This window comes from Dipodomys ordii, unplaced genomic scaffold (assembly GCF_000151885.1).
Source record: "Dipodomys ordii isolate 6190 unplaced genomic scaffold, Dord_2.0 Scaffold224, whole genome shotgun sequence".
Lineage (NCBI taxonomy): Eukaryota > Metazoa > Chordata > Mammalia > Rodentia > Heteromyidae > Dipodomys > Dipodomys ordii.
The window spans coordinates 160839-178472 of record NW_012267440.1 but is presented as its reverse complement, the minus strand read 5'-3'; the positions used below and the strand labels follow the sequence as shown (position 1 = coordinate 178472).

Here is a 17634-nt window from a genome sequence, read left to right as displayed (position 1 = left end):
TATGATTCTTTTTTTTGGGTCCGGTTGTGGGGCCTGAACTCTGGGTCTGAGAGCTGTCCCTCAGCTCTTCAGCTCAAGGCTAGCGCTCTACCACTTGAGCCACAGCGCCACTTCTGGCTTTTTTCTTATGTGGTGCTGAGGAATGGAACCCAGGGCCTCAGGCATGCAAAGCAAGCGCTCTACCACTGAGCCAACTTCCCAGCCCCAAGAGGTGTGATTCTAAGAGGTACAGAACTTAGCTACAAAACACAAGGTAGAGTACAACCCAAGGACGACCACCAGAAGAAAATCAATTTCCTTTCTTCCTTCTAGATTAAGTAACCCACAGCATCTGCTTATCTGATTTATTTATTCATTCAGTAGTCAATTAGTACCAGATAGTACAAATTATGTAAAAATGCTATTTTACCCAATAATGACCTTTTCTCTTCTATGAACTGGAATTCACTATGGAAGATTAGTGATTTCTCAGATTTCTGAGAGCTTATACCCCAGCTTAATTGACTAGAAGAACCTAATAACTGTTTATAATTCTTTTCTTTTCCACAAAGACAAAAAGCTAGGAATGAACTCGAGGTAAGACGGTCAAACTTTGTTGTTCACATTGAAGTAGTAGCTCCCAAGGTCAGATGTTTACAGATGGGGTTGAAGATGTCACACTGTTAAGAATTTTTCCCCTAAGAGTCTATGTACACACTATCATTTTACTTTGGCCCATATGTTACTCTGCCTAATTGGTTTTGTTTGTTTTTTAAAACAAAACTTGACTATTTCCACTTTAACCATCCAACAGATCTCCTCTAACACTTCAAGAGAAATAAAGCTTTAAGGAAAATTAATGATTTCCAAAGGCACTGGACACCAGCTAAGTTAAGAAGGTGAGATATCAGGCAGGTGAGAAAGAGAAGTTTCAAAATAAACAAGGACCTAGCTTAGTTTCCTAGCCATGACAAAATCCTAAGTTAGTGAGTCAAGTGATTGTGCACGTACCCATGGTAGTGAGGCCACAGGGTGACTCTGGCTCCTGGGCTTCCTCTTCGCCCTCTTGGTCTGACACGCCATTCTCCGTGGGTACTGAGTTCTCCTTTATGCTCTCTTCATTCCCTTCAAGCGACTCCTGCTTTATAAGCATGCGCAAGGTAGGTTTTTTCTTTTTCTTGGCCTTTGGCTTAGGTTGAGAGAGCCGTTTTTTCTCTAATTCAATACTTTTTTTGCCTACAAAAAAACAGAAAGAAAAACTCATTGAAATAAGACGTTCTTATTAAAAGCATGCCTACGTGGTAATCTGAAAACAATAATCTTTTTGACAGCTTTTTGCTTTTCTTCCTTGCTTTTTTTGATGGCCACACTGGGGCTTGAACTCAGGGCCTGAGTGCTGTCCCTGAACTTCTTTTTTTGCTCAAGGCCAGTGCTTGAGCAGTATCTCCACTTCCAGCTTTTTGGTGGTTAACTGGGCATAAGAGTCTCATGAATTGGGGCTGGGAAGGTGGCTCAGTGGTACAGCGCTTGCCTTGCATGCCTGAGGCCCTGGGTTCGATTCCTCAGCACCACATAAGCAAAAAGAAAAAAGGCAGGAAGTGGTGCTGTGGCTCAAGTGGTAGAGTGCTAGCCTTGAGCTGAAGAGCTGAGGGACAGCGCCCAGGCCCAGAGTTCAGGCCCCATGACCGGCCCCCCCCCCAAAAAAAAGTCTCATGAATTTTCTTGTCTGAGTTGTCTTTAAACCATAATCCTAAGATTTTAGCCTTCTGAGTAGCTAGAGCTACCCAATGAATTTTTAGTCAAAAGCCATCACAACCGTTAACCAAACTCTTGCAGGACTTCATTAAAATACAATGACCAATTACCCTTGAATACCTATTGTATATCCTAAAAATAAGGACATTCTCAACATCATCCCAGCACAACCACTTCAGTCAAGGAATTAACAGTGGTACATCACTACTGTCCATATTCCCCTCAAATTCAGTCATGCATACTACATTTGACTATCAGGTCTCACTAGTACAGGGAACTATAGTTTTTTTCCCTCTTTCTCTGTTTTCTGGTTCTATGCATTCAACCCAGGGAGATGCATATATATGCATATATATATACATATACATATATATATACATACATATATATATGCAGAATATATATGCTACAACTGAGCCACACTTCCAGCCTATTATCTTCTATTTTATTTTATTGCTGAGTAGAAGAACTCCACTGTAGGAATTGTGTTCAACACAGGTGATAAATTTGTCTGCTGAAAAACATGAGCTACTTCCAGTAGATGGAGACCACAGACAAAGCTAAGAGCACTCTTTTAGAAGTTTTCATGTAAATCCAGCAATTGAGTAAATTTCTACCTTATTTTATTTTTTTGTGCTGGTCCTGAGGCAGGGCTCTGTCCGTGAGTTTCTTTTGCTCAAGGCTAGCACTCTACCACCTGAACCACAGTTCCAATTCCAGCCTTTTGCAATTCTCAGATCTTAGCCTCCTGAGTAGCTAGGATTACAAATGTGAGACATCAACTCCCAGCTTCTACTTGTTTGTAATATAGTCTAATTATTTCTAGTTTTTTTTCTATCAGGTGGTCATGTTCACTATTAGTCAATTTTTTGGTAATCAGAAATGGATCTCTATGCAGGGCACTGGTGGCTCACGCCTGTAATCCTAGCTACTCAGGAGGCTGAGATCTGAGGAACATGGTTCAAAGCCAGCCTGGGCAGGAAAGTCTGTGAGACTCTTATCTGCAATAAACCACTAGAAAACTAGAAATGGCCCTGTGGCTCAAGGGGTAGAGCACTTGCCTTGAGCTGAAGAGCATAGGGACAGCGCCCACGCACAGAGTTCAAGCCCCATGACCGACCAAAAAATAAATAAATAAAAATAAATGGATTTCTTCTGTTTCTGATTTTGAAGTTCAAATAGTCCCAGATGTCATCAGTAGCAGCAGCCACTTCAAGCTGGCTTCTATGTCCTTTGTTCTCCTTGGCTCTTTGATTATGGCTTGCCTTTTTGGCATAATATCATGTCCCAGATCCTTCCATTTCCCAAAAAAACCCTGAACCTTTTCAGTGAAGAATGATACTTAGCAACCAAGCTCTAGATGATAGGGGCCCTGCCTCCCTTGCTGGGGCTCTGAATAGCTATTTGTATGGATCTGGTCAATTTGATTACTAAGGAAAAGAGAAAAGTTATTGGGCAGTCATTTTATGGACTCCATGCTCTGACTGACCTTGAGGAGGCCTAGAATGGTCTTGCATGGAAATCAGCCATTTGTACACGCAGAAGTCATCTGCCCCTGAGTAGATGCAATCCGGATCCAATGGGGACCATGCTACACAGAGCAGTCGGCCTCGATGTCCTCGGAAGTTGCATAGAGGCTCTTCTCGGAGAGTATCCCACACCTGCATCCAATACCATGTAACAGAACGATGACAATGTCTGGTTATCCTGGGAGGAATAAATTACTTATTCAAAAAACCACTGGGGCTGGGAATGTGGCTTGGTGAGGGAATGCTTGCCTAGCATACATAAAGTCCTGGGCTTGATTCCTCAGTACCACATAAAAAGAAAAAGCCAGAAGTGGCGCAGTGGCTCAAGTGGTAGAATGCTAGCCTTGAGCAAAAGAAGCTCAGGGACATTACCCAGGTCCTGAGTTCAAGTCCCAGGACTGGCAAAAAAAATAAAAATAAATAATAAAAAATTAAACTTTTGACCACTATTTCCTCATGTTATTTATGACTTTTAGGAACTCAATACCAGACACTACTATTTCCTGTGGAGAAATATATGCTATAGGATATATAATCATTTCTATGGAATGGTTCTTTTTTTTTTTTTTTTGGTGCTGGTACTAAGACTTCAACTCCAGGGCCTGGAGTACTGTCCCTTAGAGGCTGGTGCTCTACCTCCAATTCCAGCTTTTTAGCAGTTAATTGGAGTGTAAGACTGGGAAGGAAGGAGGCAATGGATGGGATAAGACATATACTATATACATATACAACCTCTCTCTTATACAACAAATACGCACTAATTAAAAAAGAAAATTAGAGGTCTAATTACTAAAGATAATAATAATATTATTATTATTTTTGACCACTCTGGGCTTGAACTCAGGGCCTAGGCACTGTCCCTAAGCTGCTTTTGCTCAAGGCTAGTACTTCTACTTGAGCCACAGTGCCACTTCTGGCTTTTTCTGTGTATGTGGTACTGAGGAATTGAACCCAGGGTTTCATGCATGCTAGGCAAGCATGAGCCCCATTTCCTGTCCTATGATTCTCATTTTTGAGTTCCTAGGAAAATGATCAATTCTCTTTTTTTGGTGCTAATACTGAGTCTTGAATTCAGGGTCTGGATGCTGACCCTTACGTCTTTCGCTTACGGCTAGTTCTCTACTGCTTAAACCACAGCTCCAATTCCAGCTTTTTGCTAGTTAATTGAAGGTAAGAATCTCTCAGATTTTCCTGCCCAGGCTGAACCTCAATTCTAAGATCCTGGCATCCTGAGTAGCTAGGATTACAGGAGTGAGCCACACAGGTACTTGGTATCTCTTGAATTATCCTGTGGCCATTTCACCAAAGGCAGCCCTTTTTCATGGCGCCCAGCTTTGTGCAAAGAGCTCAATTACAATTCAACACCAAGTTAGACATCTACCAGTTCTCCAGTTGCCAAGTTTCTTAGCTGCTAAGGACAATCTGGAACTCCTACTTGGAAGACCTGGTCTGGCATTTCATCTTTATTTTTTAGGGTGTGGAAGTTTCTGACTTAACCAACTTATTATAAAATTGTTTCTGTGCCAAGTATGATAGTGCAGGCTTGTAATTACAGCAAGCAGAAAGCTAAGTTAGAAAGATCTAGAGTTTGGGGCTGGGAAGGTGGCTCAGTGGTACAGTGCTTGCCTTGCATGCCTGAGGCCCTGGGTTCGACTCCTCAGCACCACATAAGCAAAAAGAAAAAAGCCGGAAGTGGCGCTGTGGCTCAAGTGGTAGAGCGCTAGCCTTGAGCTGAAGAGCTGAGGGACAGCGCCCAGGCCCAGAGTTCAGGCCTCACAACCGGACCTAAAAAAAAAAAAGAAAGATCTAGAGTTTGAGGCCAGCCTAAATGACATAGTGAGAGATTCTTGTGTCAAAAAAAAAAAAAATACAAAAACAAAAGCAAAAACCATAAACCAACCAAAAATACTCAATTATTTTTGCAATTAGCCAACATTTGTGTTTAAAACAATTGCGTATGTCTGTATGGGGTACATGACTGTAGTCCTAGCTACTTAGGATGCTGAGAACTGAGGTTCAATCAAGATTTAAAGCCAGCCGAGGCAAGAAAGCCCATCAGACTCTTATCTCCAATTAACCACCAAAAGGCTCTTGAGCACTTGCACTGTGGCTCAAGTAGAAGAATGCCAGCCTTGTGTGAAAACTTAGGGCGTGAAACCCTTAAGTTTAAGCCTAACTAATGGTGCAAAAAAAGAAAAACCAGTACAAAACATGTGCAGTCTGTCCAGCTACTCATTTAAACCAGACTGAAGTTTTGTCAGAAGGCACTTTTTTTTGTTGGTTCTGGGGCCCGAACTCTGGTCCTGGGCACTGTCCCTGAGCTCTTCAGCTCAAGGCGAGCGCTCTACCACTTAGGAGTCACAGCACCACTTCCGGTTTTCTGATGGTTAATTGGAGTTAAGAGTCTCAGACTTTCCTGCCTGGGCTGGCTCTGAACCACAACCCTCAGATCTCAGCCTCCTGAGTAGCTAGGATTACAGGTGTGAGCCACCAGCGCCCAGCAGGAGACACACTTTGATGTCTCCTTAGTTCTTAGATTCAAATGCACAGTGAGGAACCCTCAGGGTTGAGGACAGGTTAAGGACACAACAGTACCTGTGCTGTTCCATCGTAGGAAGCAGACACTAGCCTCCCATCATGATGTGGGCTCCACGCCAGACTGGTAATCTTAGCTGTGTGTCCTGAGAGGGTCCGGTAGGGTTCTGTCATGGTCACTGGAGACTCAGGATTGCTCTCTAAGAGAAGGACAGAGAACGGTGGTAACAAGGCCAGAGTCAAGATTTTTTTCAGACCTAGGTGATTTTTAGCAGGCAATACTGTCTTCTGGGTCAGAATAGGGTACATTATCAGGGTCTGATACAAATTTACCATGAAAAGTGTTAGCTTTCACAATTCCCTTCTGAAAGCCAACAAAAGGAAAATAATAAGACAGATGCTGGAGGCTCATGCCTGTAATCCTAGCTACTTAGGAAGCTGGGATCTAAGGACTGCAGTTCCAAGGTAGCATGGGCACGAAAGTCCCGAGACTGTTTTTTTTTTTTTTTTTGAGTCCGGTCGTGGGCCTAAACTCAGGGCCTGGGCACTGTCCCTCAGCTCTTCAGCTCAAGGCTAGCGCTCTACCACTTGAGCCACAGCGCCACTTCCGGTTTTTTTTTTACTTATGTGGTGCTGAGGAATCGAACCCAGGGCCTCAGGCATGCAAGGCAAGCGCTCCACCACTGAACCACCTTCCCAGCCCTGAGACTTTTACCTCTAATAAAATACTCAGAAAAAGCCAGAAGTACTGCTGTGGCCCAGTGGTAGATTGCTAGCCTTGAGCACAAAAGAGGCTCGGGAACAGAGCCTAGATCCTGAGTTCAAGCCCCACGACTGACAAAAAACAAAAACAAAAACCAGGAAAATAATATTCTTGTTAATACTTCCTAGGTAAAAAGGTATAAAATGAAGTTTATTATGAGGGAGGAAAAAAATACAGATAAAAACCAAACTGCAGTGCTCCATTCAGCAACACATATACTAAAATTGGAAGGACATAGAGAACATTAGCATGGCTCCTGTGTAAGGATGACACACAAATTTGTGAAGCGTTGGGGCTGGGAAGGTGGCTCAGTTGTAGAGTGTGTGCTTTGCATGCGTGAGGCCCTGGGTTCAATTCTTCAGCACCACATAAGTAGAAAAAAGCCAGAAATGGCAGAGCGCTAGCCTTGAGCTGAAGAGCTGAGGGACAGAGCCCAGGCCCAGAGTTCAGGCCCATGACCAACAAAACAAACAAACAAACAAAAAAACTGCAGGAGCATCTATAAGACTACTGTTTTACACATATCAAATGTGACAAAATGCTAAAACTTAATGAACCCAGGAAAGTATAAATAAGATTTCTTTTGTATTTCTCCTGCAACTTCCTTTTATCTTTCTCTCTCTCTTTGCCAGTCCTGGAGCATACACTTAGGGCCTAGGCACTGTCCCTGAGCCTCTCTTGTGGTCAAGGCTAGTGCTCTACCACTTGAGGAATTAGCGCCACTTCTGGCTTTTTTCTGTCTATGTGGTACGCAGTGCTTCATGCATGCTAGGCAAGTACTCCTCCACTAAACCACATTCCCAGCCCATCTTGCAACTTTCTTTTAAATTTGAACTATCTAATGTAAGCCAAGCATCACTAGTTGCTCATTCCTGAAACACTAGCTACGTAGAAGATTGAGACCTGAGGATCATGGACTGAAGCCAGCCCAGGTAAGAAAGCCAGTGAAAACTCTTACTCCACTTAACCATTCAAAATCCAGGAGTGGAAGTATGGTTCAAGTGGTAACCTCAGACTTGAGCAAAAAGGCTAAGGGACAGCTCCATGAGTTCAAGCCCCAGTAGTGGCACAAAATCCAAAACAAAAGCTAGATATGATTAGGAAATGGAAACAAGAGGATTTTTTTCTGTTGTTGTTTTCTTTTTTTTTTTTAGTCTTCCTTTGGGAAGGTGGGATTAGAGGGGGGGAAGGGTTGCACAGAAATGAAGGCACAAAGGGTGAACAGATCCATCAGTGGTACCCACTAGACACTATGTTGAAAATGAACTATAAAATTTGTGGGTGAGGACATAAGGAAAAATGGGAGTAAGGGAAGGGGTGACATTGTCCAAAAAGGAATGTACTCATTTCCTGACTTACATTAACTGTAACCCATCTGTACATTACCCTTTATAATAACAAAAATCAACAACTATAACAACAAAACAGTGAGAGAGAAAAACTGAGAGAGAGCAAGGGAAGGGGTGACATTGTCCAAAAAGAAATGTACTCTTTACCTGACTTAGGTAGCTGTAACCCCTCTGTACAGTATGTTCACAAATAAAATAAAATAAAATTAAAAAAAAAAAAAAAACTCTGGGCCTGGGCACTCTCCCTCAGCTCTTCAGCTTAAGAGCTCTACCACTTGAGCCACAGCATCACTTCCAGTTTTCTGAGTGGCTTATTAGAAATAAGAGTCTCATGAACTTTTCCTGCACAGGCTGGCTTTGAACCGTGATCCTCAGATCTCAGCCTCCAGAGTAGCTAGGATTGCAGGCTTGAGTCACCCATGAGACTCATCTCCAATAAATCACTCAGAAAACCAGAAGTGGCACTGTGGCTCAACTGGCAGAGTGCTAGCTTTTAGCTGAAGAGCTTATGGACAGCACCCAGGCCCAGAGTTCAAGCCCACAATTGATACACACACACATACACACACACACACAAAACTAGGTTGTTTTGTGTATGAGTGTCATCCATTTGACTAAGTGAGTAAGTAATGGAGTCTGAACTAGGCCTCTCCATCTTGCTTAGTGTTATTGCTCAAGGCTGGCACTCTACCACTAGAGCCTTATCTCAACTTCCAACTTTTTATTGGTTAACTGGAAATAAGTGACTTTTCTGCCCAGGCTAGCTTTAAACCAGGATCTGAGGAGAGGGAAATTAGAAAAAGAAAAATGAGAGAAGGGGGTAACAAGTTTGACAAGAAATGTACTTATTACCTTATGTAACTGTAACCCCTCTGTACATCACCTTGATAATAAAAAAAATGAAAGATTAACAAAACAAAAAAGCGTGAGCCATTGGTATCCAACAACTGTTTTCTACATTAACATCACGTTTGGATGAATTGTGAAGTAGATAAATGTTACTTTTGAAAAAGGAGGAAATAGTAATTAAATGCTAAAAAGAAAGTAAAAACAAAGAACAGATGTCAAGTAGCTGAGCACAGGAAGGAATAACCAAATATTACCTATGACAGTTTTCAGATTGTGTACATAAATGACTGCATTGTTGGAGCCCGAGGCCATCAGATAGCTGAGCTCCGGTTGGCTGCCATGTTCATGATGCCAGGTAATGGTGTTCACAAGTTTGTGATGCTGCTGGATGATGCAGATCAGCTTCAAGTTGGGAACCTGAAATATTTCTATTGATCTGAAATAAGAAACATACCAGGGAAAGAAATGTTAATAACATATTGCTAAATGCAAAAAGCCACTTAGTCTAAGGAAGAGAATAGCTCTTTTCATTTCTGAAAAGGTCTTCTCTCCCAAGGAATCCTGAGCTGTATATGTTTGTAAACACTAAACTTGGGAGGCTGAGTTAGAAGGATCATGAAAGTGAAACCAGCCTGAGTTCCAGGTCAATAACATAAGGCTACAGAATGAAACCTCATCTTAAAAAAAAAAAAAGAACCAAGTACAAAATGCTATTCTTTGAAATAAATTTATCTAGCTTTAAGAAATCTTTACAATTTCTAAGAAATTGTGCTACTGGGCATTCATAATGAACAGTGTTAAGAAAAAGTAAAATAAATTAATGAAGTAATGTCTGGCATTGGATAAGATATAATGACACCTAAAATTAATTTCTTCCTATGATTACTTGATATACCTGAGGCTCCCTAACTAACATTATAGATAATAATTGCCATATTGTGATAAAAGTAGGCAATTATGCCCCCCCCCTTTTTATTTTTTTGTTGGTTGTAGGGCTTGAACTTTGGGCCTTGGCATTGTTCCTCAGCTCTGCAGCTCAAGGCAAGTGCTCTACCACCTGAGCCACAGCCACACTTCCAGTTTTCTGGTGGTTTGTTAGAGATAAGAGCCTCTTGGATTTGCCTGCCTGGGCTGGCTTTGAACTGTGATCCTCAGATCTCATCCTCCTCATTACTAGGATTACAGGTGTGAGCCACCAGAGCCCAGCTTCGTTTTTTCTTTAAACATAATTTTATTGTTATTATTAAGCTGTTGTATAGAAAGGCTATCATTTTATAAAGAGTTTTTTCTTTTTTAAAAGGAAACAAACACATACCCATCTTCATTGCCAAGAGCCATGATTTTGCCATCTGCTTTCCAGCTGATCTCCGTGTGTACAGGCAATTTGTACTAGAAAGCAAAACAAACCAATTCTGACTATAAATATGTTTTTCTCTACACATCTTACAAATCAATGCTGATAACAAAATTAAAAAAAAATCCATAGGGTTAAACACATCCTAATTACATGGTAGCCATTCTTGTAGGCAAGTTAAAGAGTTACTAAGAAAAAGTATTCTAAGAATGATTTATTTAATGGGACAGAGGACAGTTAGAACTAAATGTCAGTCATGTTTAACTTGTAAAATAAAGTTAACTAAGATGACTTTTATAATGTGTCCACTTGACAGCCCAGGTTTCAAGGTCCTTAACAAAAAGCTGCACACTCTTCTATTCTTCCAAAGTTGTTTTTTCCCACAATCACCAATAGTCTAATATGTTAATATTCCCCAAGACTGTGTGGACCCTATTCTTGCTGGTTTCTTTAGCCTACTTCATACTATCAACTATCTTATGCCTATGAAGAGCTTGCAAATACCTATTTCCAGTCAAAATTCCTTGTACATACCTCTGATCCTTAACTGCCATTAAAAACTTGTTAAACAGGAATATTTTTTTAATTACTGGATATTAATATGTAATTAAAATTTAAGAAAATATTAATAAGCAATTTATTACAGTGCTCAAGCGAAAGGAAATTAACTTTTTTGTGTGCTATTATATGGGCTTGAACTCAAGACCTTGCTTTCTCATTTGGCCTTTTCCCTCAAGGCTGGTGCCTACTACTTGAGCCATAGCTCCACTTCCCAATTTATTTTGGAGGTTAATTAGAGATAAGTATCTCACAGACTCTCTTGCCCAGGCTGGACTAGAACCTTGATCCTCAGATCTCAGCCTCTGAAGTAGTCAGTATTATAGGCATAAGGCATCAATGCCTAGTTTCTGTGAGAGGGTAAGGTACTGATTTGAAGCTCTAGTACACACAGAAATAAAAACAAAAAGATGACATATAAGTATACTGAAAGAACATTAAACCAAACATAATTAAATGTGAGTTTCTGGGTGAAGGATATCAAAGAATTATTATCACTATTATCTTTTCTGGCTTTTTTTTTGCCAGTCCTGGAGCTTGAACTCAGAGCCTGGGCTCTGTCCCTGAGCCTCTCTGTGCTCAAGGCTAGCACACTACCATTTGAACCAGAGTACCACTTCCAGCTTCTTGTTTATGTTGTGCTGAGGAGCTGAGCCCAGGTCTTCATGCATGCTAGGCAAGCACTCTACCACTAAGCCACATTTTCAGCCCTATCTTTTCTGGCTTTTTAAAATCAGAAATTAGGGTTGAAAGCATGGTTCATTTGGTAGCCCATTAGCTAGGGATCGAAAGCATCAAGTACCAAGTTTGAGTCCTAGTCTTGGACTTTAAATAAGTAGTTAAAATGAATAATTTTCCTTAAAAGTAAATTGCCTACAGAAAACTCCTAGTATCTAAATTTATGGTTCAATGGTAACTGGTACTAAGGAAAACTGAAAATACTCAGGCAGACTGAACATTTTAGAATTCCATGGTCACCATATAGATAGTAGCTCTGAGCATCAGTAATTTGATACTACATGAAGTGGGCTACATTAATGACATAAAAATTGTTGTATACATTAATACTGATCATGCTCTTTATCTTGAAGGCACTGGATCCCAAATATTACTAAATATATGCAGCCTTTCAACAACTCCAAAATTTTTACTTTTTCACTTAAATTAGCAAATTATGTACTTTTTTTTGTTTGTCTGTCTGTTTGGGAGAATCACAGTAACATTTACTTTGTCTTTTACTATTTATTTTGGGGATGCATATTTTCACAAAATACAGGAAAACACTCAGCAGATCATTTGATTTAAATATAAGTAACATAGCCAGGAACCTGTGGATCATGTCTATAATCTGGCTACTCAAGAGGCTAAGATCTGAGAATTGTGGTTAACCACACTGGGCAGGAAGGAACACTATATCCCTTATCTTGAATAACCAAAAATGCTGAAAGTAGAGCTATGGAAAATGGTAGAACACTAGCCTAAAGAAAAACAAAACAAAACAAACCAGGGCTGACACACACACAAATCTGACAGGAATCCAATTCTGAGAGCTACTCTGTATCATCTCAACTTCCTAATGGCATGTACAGAGCCACAATGCCCACAGAGCCTTTTCTGGTTTTCTGCTGATTCACTGGAGATAAGAATCTCATGGATGCGCCTGCCCTGTCTGGATTTGAACTGGGGATCCTCAGATCTCAACCTCCTGAGCAGCTAGGATTTCAGGTATGAGCCAATGGGCACCTGGCTAAAAACTTATATATGGTGAAAACACAAGTAATAAATCTGGAAGTAAGGCTAGCTTACTGTAATGTATCTTGAATAAAAATACTTTGTGGTTGGATGTGGAAACCCTATTATGGTCTTTTTTTTTTGCCGTGGCATCATTTTGACCTAAAAAGGAAGCTTTATGGTTAAAATATGGAAGCTCATCATAAATCACTGCAATTGAGGACTGGATTTCTTCATGTCACTCAATGATAAAGTCCCCTAAGATTACACATACATTCAATTATAGCCTTTCAACAAAACCTAAGAAGTGTGACTAGCATGGTGGATATCGCTAGTATGGAATGTAGCATGCAAGATGGGAACAGAAGAACCTGAGAGGAGGCTTCAGACGGCAACTCACTTTGGTAGAATTGGTGTCCCTGATGAGTTTGTTGATGTCAAAGGCCTCACCACTCAGCTTCCAGGGGTTATGCTGTAAGACAATCCCTTCCCCTCCACAGCTGTATAAAGTGAGGGAAGGTCTGTCTCCTTCTCCTCCTAAGGCAGAAAACAAAGGTTATGAGTTTTCAACAACTTAAGTGTTTGTTTCCAGAGTATGACTATCTGACTAGGAGAATCAAGAAATAAAAACCTGAAACATTCCAATAATAAACTGGAATAAATTCTTTCCATCCTGTACATAGCTGTAGGGACAAGTAAAAGGAGATATTCTTTATTCTATGATAATTTCTAAAACACAGCACATTTATTTTAAACATTTTTCTGTGACATCAAAGCTGGAATCAGGAAAAAATATTCCCAAACCAAAAATTATGAGAATTCTTGCCCATATTCCCCATGAAATTAATTTCTTTTAATCATCCAGATTTTATTAGCAGATATATGAAAAATCTTGCTTTTAAAATCAAGTCATATTTAATACTAAAACCCCTATGTTTTCAATTTTGACATTTAGAGGAGTGTAGGATTTTAGACAGCTTCAGTATTAAGACAAATCACATTAATATATCAGATCTTAGCCTTATCACCACTGCTTTGGGGAAGCCTGGCTTTATTTCTAGAGATTCCTATACTTTCTACTTTCAAGGTATCTGTCTAGCAGTTTCTTTTTGTTTGTTTATTGCCAGTCCTGGGGCTTGAACTATGGGACTGGGTACTATCCCTGAGTTCCTTTTGCTCAAGGCTAGTGCTCTACCTCTCAAGTTACAGCGTCACTTCTAGCTTTTTCTGTGATTAGTTAGAGCTAAGAGTCTCAAAGACTTTCCTGCCTAGGCTGGCTTCTAACCATGATCCTCAAATCTCAGCCCCCTGAATAGCTAGGAGTACAGGTGTGGGCCATTGGCACCTAGCCATTCTCATTATTTTAAAGGTTATCAGCTGTCATATTAAGTAGTAATATTACGATCTATGACGATTCAAAGGCAAGAATTAACACAATGTTTGAGAAAAACAGTGAGCATTTAGTACTTCCTAGATTGACAAGTAATTGATTTTTTTTTTACCTGTATCTTCCCAAAGGCCATGAGATTTAATTGATTTTATGATTACTACTATAGTTTGGATGTCTCCTCTAAAACTCATGTTGAAATTTAACTGACACTGTAACTGTATTAATACATGGATTCTCAAGCCAGGCGCTGGTGGCCCATCCCTGTAATACTAGCTACTCAGGAGGATGAGATCTGAGAATCGCAGTTCAATCCCAGCATGGGCAGGAAAGTCTGTCGAATTCCTATCTCCACTTAACCACCAGAAAGCCAGAAGTGGGGCTGTGGCTTGAAGTAGTAGAGCACTACCCTTGAGCAAAAGAGCTCAGGGACAGTGTCTAGGTCTGAATTCAAGCCCTACAGCCAGCAAAAAAAAAAAGATTATCATGTAGGAGAGCTCTGCCTTTGTAGATGACTTCATTATGAAAATGATTTGGTTGCAAAAGCAGTTCCCTCTCACACTGTTTCTTATTCATGTTCTTTTGCCTTTCTACCTTTCTTTATAGGGAGACACAGCAAAAAGACCTGAATGCTGTGCTCTTTAACTTTCCAGAACATTAAGCCAAATAAAATTTCATTGCTTATAAATTAACCAGTCTATGGATAGTCCCTTTACTTAAAAAATCCCTTTTAAAAAAATTCTAGGACTTTCAAAGATAGCTATAAAATTTCAACTTTCATACAAAAATTAAAATTTTAGCAAATCAATCTTTAATTTTTTTCATATACAAAGAAAATGAAATCAGTATTCTAAGCTGGGCACCAGTAACCCATGCCTGTGATCCTTACTACTCAGAAGTCTGAGATCTGAGGCTAGTTTATAAAGACAGCCTGAGCAGGAAGCTTGATGGTGAGACTCATCTCCAAGTAACCAGCAAAAAACCAGAAGTGGAGGCGTGGCTTAAGTGGTAAAGTGCCAGGCTTGAGTGAAAATGTGAGGGAGACCACTGAGATCAAGTCCCAGTAATGCCATATACACACAAAAATATAAGTATTCCATTCTTTGGGCATTTAAATATACAGAACTGCAAGAATTCCTATAACTAAACTATAGCATTTCTAAATCAAGTATTTCCCTAGTGCATACAGCAATCCTTCCGTTGAAATGAAAAAACTATTACTGAAGGCTGCTTAAGTTCTGATAACTTAATAATGCTTTAGAGGTTAGGGGAGTTTATAGGTAAATTGTTTTTCCTAGATACTCCAATTTGTCACTTGCTACTGATGCTTTCATGGACCCCTGGGTACACAGAAAACCACAAATACAGTCAGTGACTTAGGACATTTACAATTCCTTCTACATTTTTTGGTTGGTTGTGGAGCTTGAACTCTGGGCCTGGGCGTTGTCCCTCAGCTCTTCAGCTCAAGGCTAGCACATTACCATTTGAGACACAGCACCACTTCCAGTTTTCTGAGTGGCTTATTGGCAATAAGAGTCTCACAGCCTTTCCTACCCGAGCTGGCTTTGAACCGAGATTCTCAGCTCTCAGCCTCCTGAGTAGCTAGGATTACAGGCGTGAGCCACCACACCTGGCTTCCTTCTACTTTTAATGCCTTAGGATTCAAGTGAAAGAAAACCCTACGTATTTGTTAAAGAATGATGCACACACTTACCGAGTGGCATGGGAGGCACTGGTGGACCCCAGGCTAATGTGTACACAGTCTTCTTATGATACGTGCTAGAAATCTGTGGAGGTCTTTGCAGGTGGAGGTGGTGCAGAACAAAGAAGAAGATTTAAATAATAAAAAGGAATAGTGGAAAACAGACCATCTTTGTCTAAAATGACTTTATTACAAACTCAGTTATTCATAGAAAAAAGTAATTTCAGTACCTTTTCCAGTTGATTGTAAAAAAGCACTTCATATATGAGATAATACCTAATATATAAAAACTAGCCCTAAATACACCTTACCTAGAAAAAACAAGTCAATTCTCATCCATCTGGCCAGTTTGGAACTGTTTTCTTATCTGTCCCTCTAAGCAGCCCATTTCATAATTGTCAAGTATCCTAGCGTTGCTATAACATTGTAGAAATATAAAAGTTCTGACAACTAGAAATCTAAGAAGCTACTAATTCTACCTGTTAAGACAGAAAATTTCAATTATTTAAAGTTATTGCTAGCCATATAGTCACTATTCAAATATATTCTTTTTTTTTTTTTTTGGGTCCGGTCGTGGGGCCTGAACTCTGGGCCTGGGCGCTGTCCCTCAGCTCTTCAGCTCAAGGCTAGCGCTCTACCACTTGAGCCACAGTGCCACTTCCGGATTTTTTCTTTTTGCTTATGTGGTGCTGAGGAATCGAACCCAGGGCCTCTGGCATGCAAGGCAAGCGCTCTACCACTGAGCCACCTTCCCAGCCCCGCAAATATATTCTTAATGTGACAAGATTGAGTATAGACTGATTTTCCAAATTGACTCTTTTTAAGGAAACCTTGCTCTTAAGGTTTTCTAGTGATGTTTGTCAGTAAAGCATGCTTTGGACACAATCACCACACTGTATGACTTCTAATACAAATTATCTTCTAGGTGTGATTTTAGAACTCCAAAATCAAGAACTGAACCAACTGTGGCATTATTTATTTTTATGTACCTGACAAATTGATAGAAATCACTCTAGATAACGAACCAGAATTTCTCCAACTAAGAGACAGAGTAAGCTATATATGGCGTGGATACCTAAAACTACAGCAATATCCTTCCTCCAACTACGTAACTTTATTAGTGTTGTCCTGAAAATTCACCTTTTTTTTTAAAAAAATAAGTTTTTTATTATGAAAAGACTGTACATAGGAGTTACAATCACATAAGCAAAGTAATGAGTACATTTCTTATCAAGCGTTGGTGCCTCCTCCTTTGTTTTTCTCCTACCATCCCCCCTCCCACCCGCTGCCTAAATTGTAAAGTTCATTTTTCAACATACCATCTTGTACATCTCATTGTTGCAATGGGTCAACTTGTATCCCTATTTAAACAATTTGTTTTTTCCCTTCCGTTCCCCATACCAACATCAAATACAGTGAAAACAGGGGTATTACCGTGGGAGAGGGACATACAAAACAACAACAACAAAAATCACAGGGTGCCTTATAAATACATTAGAAACAATAGCAAGAAAGAAAAAAACCACTTGCGTCCTTATCTTGGGGTTCATTTTGCTTAACATCATCTTATCTGACCTTTTCTGCTTGTCTCAGATATATACTAGTTATTGCAAATAAGGAGAAGTGGTGCTGTGGCTCAAGTGGTAGGGTGCTAGCCTTGAGCAAAAGAAGTTCAGGGACAGTGCCCAGGCCCTGAGTTCAAGCCCCAGGACTGGAAAAACAAACAAACCTTATTATACTCACTGAAACTTGAATTTTTTTTCCAATTTTTTTATTTGAAATGTGGCTAGTGTAATTGAGGAACTAAAGTCTTAATTTTCTTTAATTTTGCTTACTTTAAGTATTAATAGTCACTTAGAGCTTTGTGGCTACTCAAGTGAACAGCTGTGGCCTATGACGAAGCCTCTGGAACAACTTGAATGTAAGCTACATAAGTCACTCAGAGCTTTCCAGTAGTCACAGTAAAAACATCAAGCCCAAAAAACAAAACAACCAAAACCAACAACAACAACAACAAAAAACAGGAGTTTACTTGAAATTCAGCAGAGTCTATGTATTATTTAAGCCTTAATCCTCAGATTTCAGCTTTCTGAGTAGCCAGGATCACAGATAACCCACCAGCATGTAATTTCTATTTTTTTTT

At 40.0% G+C, this 17634-nt stretch overlaps 1 protein-coding gene across 1 annotated transcript in view; it reads right to left on the bottom strand.

Moving 5' to 3' along the window:
* Positions 1-17634, bottom strand: part of Gemin5 (gem (nuclear organelle) associated protein 5) — a 61213-nt gene that overhangs the window by 29835 nt on the left and 13744 nt on the right. Inside the window, 7 exon segments of the mRNA XM_013035824.1 lie at positions 991-1215; positions 3224-3395; positions 5859-5998; positions 9014-9195; positions 10075-10148; positions 12803-12939; positions 15504-15586. Coding sequence (XP_012891278.1) covers positions 991-1215; positions 3224-3395; positions 5859-5998; positions 9014-9195; positions 10075-10148; positions 12803-12939; positions 15504-15586 — 1013 coding nt within the window.